The sequence below is a fragment of the Nymphalis io genome, chromosome 13 (assembly GCF_905147045.1).
Source record: "Nymphalis io chromosome 13, ilAglIoxx1.1, whole genome shotgun sequence".
NCBI classification, from domain to species: Eukaryota; Metazoa; Arthropoda; class Insecta; order Lepidoptera; family Nymphalidae; genus Nymphalis; species Nymphalis io.
The window spans coordinates 11,948,558-11,957,689 of NC_065900.1; the positions used below are offsets into that span (position 1 = coordinate 11,948,558).

At 32.7% G+C, this 9,132-nt stretch overlaps 1 protein-coding gene across 1 annotated transcript; it reads left to right on the forward strand.

Moving 5' to 3' along the window:
• The first annotated feature begins 1,936 nt into the window (after nucleotides 1–1,936).
• On the forward strand, nucleotides 1,937–8,528 carry LOC126773014 (uncharacterized). The gene is made up of 10 exons (XM_050493629.1): nucleotides 1,937–2,113; nucleotides 2,614–2,775; nucleotides 3,591–3,753; nucleotides 4,171–4,292; nucleotides 4,809–5,053; nucleotides 5,978–6,132; nucleotides 7,164–7,284; nucleotides 7,494–7,783; nucleotides 8,165–8,292; nucleotides 8,372–8,528. Exons 1-10 carry the CDS (start codon nucleotides 2,044–2,046, stop codon nucleotides 8,482–8,484), a joined length of 1,569 nt encoding a protein of 522 aa, XP_050349586.1. The 5' UTR covers nucleotides 1,937–2,043; the 3' UTR covers nucleotides 8,485–8,528.
• The last annotated feature ends 604 nt before the right edge of the window (nucleotides 8,529–9,132 follow it).

Below are 9,132 nucleotides of genomic sequence, written 5' to 3' on the forward strand. Positions count from 1 at the left end.
AGATGTTATGCCCATCGTGTCTGTAGCTACACTGGCCCACTCGCCCTTCAAACCGGAATACATCAATACTTATTGCTATTTGGCGGTAGAATATCTAAGGAGTACATCTACCCAGACGAGCTTCTACAAGGCCCTACCACCAAACTAAACCTACGTGTTCGCTTGTGCCTGCATCTATGTCGGTGTCTATATCTTTGATTGCATAAAACCGAAATGTTTGGTGTTCAAACGTGCTATATAAATACTAGACACTTGTATAAGTTAAATAATTCTTATGTTAGACTGTTAGTTTATTGATATAAGCTTAAATTAAATAATAAATGGTAAATAGTCATTTTCTTACCATGATTAATATTATAAATGCGCAAGTTACTTTATCTGTCTGGTTATTACGCTTTCACAGCCGATTATGATGAAATATGATATCAAGCAAGCTTATAAAAATAAATAAGCAGACATATGTAAATGAAGACGAAACCCCATGACACGGCTAGTTCATCTAGACAGTGCTGTTTGCATAAAATTATAAAAATATATATTTTACTATAACATAAGTGAATGATGTGAGCAATTTTGGATTTTCCATTTTTTATCTTAAGATAGAGATCTTAACATAAAATATTATATTATCTTCCGTGTATGACGATTAAGAGTACAAATAACGTATATAGATTGATCATACATTAAACGGTCATGAAAATAAAATAATATTAAGACATTAAGAGGGTAAAAGTATCACGTCTTATAAAACGACAAATACCAAAATTATATTTTTCAGAAATTTCGTCAACATTTTTGTATTAATTTACTTAAAGTAGGCAGGCAGACTGGCTAAGTGGTCACGTTTTGGTAAGTGGTCAGCACTGCCCATACATTGGTCCTGTAAGAAATATTCTCATTCTGAACGTTCACTGGTGGTAGAGCTTTGTGCAAGCTCGTCTGGGTAGGTACCACCCACTCATCAGATGTTCTACCGCAAAACAGCAGTACTTGGTATTGTTGTGTTCCGGTTTGAAGGGTGAGTGAGCCAGTGTAATTACAGGCACAAGGGACATAACATCTTAGTTCCCAAGGTTGGTGGCGCATTGTTGATGTAAGCGATGATTAACATTTCTTACAACGCCATTGTCTATGGGCGTTGGTGACCACTTCCCATCAGGTGGCCCATATGCTCGTCCGCCTTCTTATTCTATAAAAAAACGTTCAAACTGGAACACAAAAGTACTAAATTACAATTTTCAAAATAATAAAGAAATTGACATGAGGCGATCATTCGCAAGGTGTGCTTTCACTATTAATTAATTGTATAATAATAACCTAATGCAGGGAAAGCTTTTTATTATATTTATTTGCAACAGTTCGTAACCATCTTTATTATTGTGTTAAAATGTTGTGTAGTTTTGAGCTATTGCTTAATATGCCGAAGATAATCGCAGGGAAAGTTGCCGCACCAGATACCTTTGAAGTAAGAAAAAGAAGTACAATAAAATAATCGTTGACAAACCAATCTTGAACCATTTTGAAGCCATTATGATTCAAATATCAGGTGTGAATAAAGCTAATTCATCATTAAAACTAGAAGAGGTAAACCTTAGTAGTGCTTTGTTCACCAAAAAAGCGAAGTCGGCCATAACGAGTGAGATTTTTTTTGAGTTTCTTTCTTTATCTAGTTGTAAAGCAATAAAAAATTATTTAATGTAAAAAAGGGCACGGACTTAAGCTCTACCGAGATTCAATAAAAACATATGAAAAAAACATACATATTAAATAAATTAAATAATATTTACTCTGTAAGAAATTACTCTGCGCACTTGAAAATTATTCGATAAAACCCGTGATAAACTTCAGTCTGAACAGCTACTTGAAATCAATAACTATTAGAGAAATTTTATTAAATGCCTCATTTACTTTTAGATGTTGCCATAAACATGTTACTTTACTTTAATAAATTATTTCAAATGTATTGCAAGTAAAGGTAAACATAACGGTATTAGTGACCAAAATAACTTGTATTTATTTAAATAAATATATTTAAAAAAAACCATGGAAATTAAAGAAAATTATAAAAATATCCCGAAAAAATGCAGTTTCGAAGACGCGCTTAATATAACAGGTAAGTTTTACTTATTCTAAAATGTATACTTTATATAATATCAATAATCATATCAGTTTATTCAGATGGTACATAAGGGCTATAACATCTTTGATGCCATGCTTCGCGACATAATGATGTTGTTACGGTGTAAATGGTTTATTATATTTCTTGCAGATCAAGTGACCCAAATTGTACGCTTTCTCTACTAAGATTTCTATATAAATGATCCAAGATTATTATTTATGTATATCAAAAGGTCTTTACTTAAGTTAATAACGATTAAATAAAATTGTACATTATTGATGAAAAATCAGCCGATTTTTATCGTTTTTTTTTCGAACTAGGTACTTTCGAACCGTTGGTAGCTTAAAAATAAAATTAACCTTTTTAACGAAATCAAAAATGCTTTGAAGAAACTTCACACTAGCACTTTGTTAACGCGCTACTCAAATGAGACAGCGCTGATTAATAATGTTCCTGTAAGAGCTCATTTGAATATTAAACAAATATCTCTGCAGGTTTTGGAAAATACAACTTTACTCTATTGCTGGTATGCTGCCTACTGATCTTAGCCATGTACATTGACATATTCGGGTTCTCCGTGGTGCTGCCCAGTGTTGCGTGTGACATGGAGCTCACGACTTCCGAACAGGGCCTGCTTTCTGCTGTGCCTTTAATTGGTAAATTTTTACTATTGACAGTAATGGCCTAGTGGTTGGACGTGATCCGGATTGTTGGTTTAAAGCTGCCTAGCGCCACTGACTTATGATGTTAGCTTAATTTTTCTGTATAATTTGTATAATAATTCATCAGAATAATAATGCTAACATATGTGTAAGCACCGCAAAAAACCGCATTGAAGCAGCGTTATGATAAAGGCTTGACCCAGCGAGACACCAAGAAGCTATTTCTTTAGTTTTTTTAAGTAAAAGTATGCTGTTCTATTTGTCATGTAAATAAATTTTTAGTATGAGAACTTCAACACATTTTCATTGATTTTAACTGATTAAATATACAAAATAGCTTACGAAACTTACGATCACGAATCCCCAATATCTTCATATGTACAGTTGAATATAATAAGGTTACAACAAGATCACAGCCACTCAACGCTCTATTTCTCTTGCTAATTGCTTACGCATAATGTAGGTCATAAACTCCCCTAGCCCATATTTTCAATTAGACGACCAAGATACCAGAATAATCCCTTTGAAAATGTTACATGCCAATGAACACATAAAAAGTCCAGTTTCTAAACTATGTTAAAAGATTTTAAGTAAATACTGGGGACCAATTCAGCTAACAAATTGTCAATTTATTGCAATCGCATCGAAATTTAATTATTGTAGTTTAAACGTTTTCCTATTCTACTAAAACAAAGATCCAGTTGAATTTCGGTCGAAGCTGGATCCGAATAGTAGCAGCGACGTATATATTATCCTAACTTACCTTTATAAAATAATAGAATTGTCCTGTAATGCACTCGAATGTCTAGGTGTAATGGTATCATCGTACGCATGGGGTCTCGGCGCTGACACTATTGGCCGACGTACAACATTACTTATAGCTATGCCGATTGGAATGCTCCTCAACTTGGCTGCTAGTATAGCTCCAAACTATATATCTTTGGCTATACTCAAGTTTTTCTCAGCTGGTTTGTAAGTACTACTTGAATAATAAAGCAAGGCATTAGTTGTCTTCAGTGTGCTGTTCAAACTAATCCATATCAAGTGGAATAACTACTCCGCAATATTTATCAGTACCATAGTTGTTTGTATAGTAGGATATTCCAGAAAAAGATAAACAAATATTAGGTGCACGTATTTCACATGATTTACAAATAGCTCTACTATATTATGCACTACAAACTACCAATGATGAAATTGTGCCAAATGTGTATCCAAAAACCCGCATTGAAATACGCTTCAAACTGTCTCCATTTAATAATAGGCATTTAACTCACAACGTATTTAATGACAACTATTCCAGAAGTAACGCACTTTAAAATAGAATATAACTGCCAATTTATTTAGTGATAGCATATTTATTTGTACTTTTTCACGTTTATATTTCAGTACGTCTTCAGCCAATGCTGCTGCGTTTGTTTTGCTGGGGGAAAGTATTCCAGCTCGATACAGAGGTCGATTCATGTTCTTAATGGCGAGTGCCACCATGTATGTGCAATTTGTTATATGTGGTAAGCTATTTTCATATGTCCAAAGTTTGAATGATATGACACGTTTTACTAAATGAGTTTCAATAAAAAAAAATTAAATACAGGCATGAGACATATAATGATGGTAATGTCCTCCTGATAGGTTTTGGTCTCGCTGCCTTGGCCTGCACAGGGGAATATTACGGTGTCAAGTAGCTATCACTAGCACATTCGCATAAACTACACCCATTCCTTCATAAGACGATGGGACGGCAATTTGACACAGCCGGAGAGACTCAGATGCATAACTGACAGCTTTACGTACTTTCGAGGCATTGGAGCGTTGCCAAAACCAAGTTAAAACTTCAATTTTTTTAATGGTTTGACCCCTGAATTGGGCTTAAACCAAAGACCTCGAAATCTGCACTAGATCAACAAGTCGTTGTAAAATATAACATACATGTCAGATAATTTATCTCATTTCCTTATAACTTGACACTTCGTAAACTGAAAATTTTACTACACGTAGAAAAAAAATTGCTTATTTTATTTTTCTAGTTATCGCTCTACCCATAACACAGACTTCGTTCATGATTGATGTATCTTGGTTATCAATGACCTACCGACCTTGGAGAATGCTACTGCAAGTCATCAGCTTGCCGGGCATCATTGGAGTTGTTGGAATTATATTTCTTCAGGAAAGTCCGAAATTTTTACTTAGTAAAGGAAAGGAAGAAGCAGCTATTGATGCTTTAAAAAATATATTTAGATGGAATAAAGGATTAAACAAAGAGAGTTTCCCAGTAAGTTTTAAAGTATAATTAATTATATTACTTTGCATATTCTTATATGTTTAATATAATAATAATAAGCCGAGATAATAATTAATAAGTCGAGATGGCCTAGTGGTAAGAACGCGTGAATCTTAACCGATGATTGTGGGTTCAAACCCGGGCAAGCACTACTGAATTTTCATGTGCTTAATTTGTGATTATAATTCATCTCGTGCTTGACGGTGAAGGAAAACATCGTGAGGAAACCTGCATGTGTCTAATTTCACTGAAATTCTACCACATGTGTATTCCACCAACCCGCATTGGAGCAGCGTGGTGGAATAAGCTCCAAACCTTCTCCTCAAAAAGAGGTGCGGAGGCCTTTAGCCCAGCAGTGGGACATTCACAGGCTGTTACGGTATATGTTTAATAATTATTTAAATTTTGTGATTCGAAATCCGATAAATGAGCTGTATTCACTACATGAGTAATTCAAACTTAATAATAATGCACCTAAATTAATATTCTATTGTAACGTCAATTTAAATTAAATTTTAAATATTAAATTTAAACGAGGCGTGAAGAGGCATCTTGCGGGCCGGCAAGGCGGGGACGGCTAGTACAGAACATTCTTCCCGACTGTACTGGCCGTCGTCGCGATTGGACTCTACTACCACTTACCATCAGGTGGAGTAGAGTCATTTGCCATCCCGGCGCATATAAAAAAAAAATAATAATTTAACCTACTTCTAATTAATTAACAAAAGATCAATTTCTAGATAAGATCTTGTTATTGTTAATTTTATAATATCTCTATTTATTATTAAGGACGTCGACTAAATTTTGGAATATCTGTTCTTCGACAGTTGTCTTCGACTCTTGATTTAATAATGTATATTCAGTTGTACTAGTTATTGGTGTTGACAAACTATATACTTCATATTATGATTTTAGGTCAAATCAATTTTCCTAGAAGAATTTGAGACACCAAATAATGCAAATGCGTCATTTCTGCGTAAAATGTGGAATCAAACGGCGCCACTTTTTAAGCCACCTCTTCTTAAAAACTCTCTGAAACTATACTACATTCTACTTTGTGCTTATATGACGTAAGTACTAATATTTATTGTAATATTTTAAATATATAAGTAATTAACTCCTAAACTCCAGAATTAAAATACAAAAATATATACAATACTATATAACAAATATATACTACTGAATTCCTTCAGCCGTTTCTTCTCAGGTATTTCTTTTCCGAACCGGTAGTAGTTTCTAATTTGACAATCGATAAGTAAGTGTAATGTTTCTAGTATTACTTTACATTTAATAAAGTACTTTGATATGATGTTATAACAATATGTGGAATAATCGGATTTAATTTATTATTAATTAATATCAATAATAATTGTTTATATAATTTTAAGCTAGCTACTTATTATTTATGATAATATAATATTATCTTATATAAACAGTACAATGCCCAAAATATTCAGTCACGATTACGTATAATACAGATGCACGTAAAAGATTAATCGGTTTCAAATTTTGAAGTTTTTAGTGATAAAATATGTCTGGAAATAATCGGACGCCGTTAATCTATCAACGTAATATCAGTTACATCTTTAACCATGATGACAATTTCAAATTATTCTTGATAATATATATATATATATATATTATCATTTAATTTGTTAATTCCCTCCTATTGTCTATATGTCAAAACAAATTTATAGTATGTTCTATTCCATGACAAAATGAATTACAAACCAGATTTAATTTCTTTATATGACTCTGTTATGTTTAAAAATATCAGAGTAAATGATGGTTGCACATCATGGGAACAAATCATTCAGAATGTTGACGTTAAGCTGGCTCTCCACTCGTGCTGGCGCGAATTAGTTTGTCGGATCCCAAATAGTCGGTATCTACAGGCTCGTGTTTTCGTGTGCCGCGGAAACCATTTTTTAACGTCATATACAAGCAAGAAATACAAAAATCCGTATCTATTATGTTGCTACATGATTGATTGTCATTATTTAAAGTGATTTTTAATTTTTTTTAAAATATGAGTGATATTGCATTTAAAATTATAAGTTAAGATTTTCGTAATATATATAAGGTTTTGAATAATTTTCAGTTCAACGGGCTACACGATGTGGGTGCCAACAGTGACAAATGCTTTCTTCAATGGAGAAGATAGTGAGGGCAAAACATTCTGTGAAGTTGCAAGCACAGCCGCCACTTCTTCAAATACCACTGTAATACTAATCTAACAGCATATGAATATCATTGTTATTTCTTTAGAAAATCTTTACACTTTACTTTTAAAGAAAACACTAAACTTATTTTCCGGTTTAGAGTGAGAGGTAGATTACAATGGAATAAAGATCCCATGACCCATTACAAATTTGGTAACAATTTTGATAGTCTAAAAAAATAACCTTTATATCTATTTCTCTATTTACAGACTACAACCGATTGTGATAATGTTATAAAACCCATGACCCTCTATGCGGTCATGTGCTACTCTGGTATATCCGGCTCTTTGAACATCGTACTTACATTCGTGGTTGGACCTCTTGGCAAGAAAAGGACGACGATACTCGTCTTCTCCGTCGCTATAATCTGTGGATTTGTCCTTCTTTTTATCAAGATTCCAATTATGAGTATCGTTTTGTTCTATTTCTTTTTGTACGTGGCACTTATTTTGGGCAACGTGAACACTTACATAGTAGAACTTAATCCTACGTATTTGAGGTAAGTCTTTATCTAAATAATAAAATAACTTATTATTTCTATTTATCTATATTTTGAATAAAATTCTAAAAATAATTCATTGCCTTGAAATCAAAAATTAAAAAAAATATCTAATAGTTATCATATGAAATAGTGTAAAAATCATAACGTATTAAAAGGCTGAGACGGCCCAGCCCAGTGAACGGAATAAGTGGATCTTAACCGAACCGAAGAGTGTATTCAAATCCGGAGCAACCACTGATTTCTCACTTGCATATTTTTTTGTTCAACATCTTGAGAAAACCTACTTGAGGAGGATGAAACTAACATTCATATCGTAAGACAGTTAGGTAAAAGTTGTTGCTGTTAGGTACCGTATGACAAAAAGTGCTTATATTTCAGGGGTATGGCAACATGTTTGTCCGTTGTAGTTGCACGTGGATTCGGATTTATTAGCGTCCAATTAATTGCAAGCTTACTCGCTAATTATTGCACACCGATGATCTCTGGATACATTGCACTTATTGTTTGTAAGTAAATTGTGTTTTATGGTGATATTTTTTTTCTTAATTTTATTTCAAAAAGTACTCAAAACAATTCCTCTTTCAGCTGGATTAGTCGTATCATTCTTCCTACCACCGGATAAATCATCTAAAGAGGATATGATTGAAAATAATAAATCATTAAACAAGAAAATTAACATAGAAAGAACTGAATTATAGCATTATTAGTATTTTAAATAATTTAGTTTTAATAATATTGTAAATATATTATGTATAAGTCATTAACTTTATTGTAAAAAACTAATGTAATTCTAAAAAAAAACAAAACAAAATAAATTAAAATAATTGAAAAACTATCTGAAAGTTTTATGTGGTGTTTATTTAAACATTATAAATTCCCAAAATCCCAAAATTCATGTTGTCTTATTTATTAAAATTTAATGAACGACTGATTAAGGTACAGCCGTTAATATACAAATTTTAGTTCAATGTTTTTTTTTCATTGTCAATTTAAGTGTAATGATAAGACTTTTAAAGTAACGATTTTTTATAGGAACGCTTTTAAATAACAATCTTAATCGTACCGTTATCGTATTGTACACAATTACAAATTATCAAACATTAACACAAAAAATCTTTTCTTGAATATGGACCAAGCATAATATGATAATAGTCACAATTAGGTTAGGAGGTCTGGCAACTGTGATGCCAGTCCAAACTAGACTAGCCATCTAAAACATTCTTAAATCCATTTTTCGCGTTTTGAACTCAGGACTTCAATGTCTGTTAAGGCCATTAGCTAGCCACTTTTTATTCACGCAGTGGTAATCTCCAGCAAGGTACCTGCAGACCTATGTAAGAGCCGCG

Excerpts from the sequence above, each read along its gene's own strand:
- LOC126773014 (XM_050493629.1), top strand. The coding sequence starts at position 2,044 with ATGGAAATTAAAGAAAATTATAAAAATATCCCGAAAAAATGCAGTTTC. Across the intron at positions 3,754-4,170 it reads AAGTTTTTCTCAGCTGGTTT|TACGTCTTCAGCCAATGCTG; the intron begins GTAAGTACTACT and ends TTTATATTTCAG. Across the intron at positions 4,293-4,808 it reads TGTGCAATTTGTTATATGTG|TTATCGCTCTACCCATAACA; the intron begins GTAAGCTATTTT and ends TTATTTTTCTAG.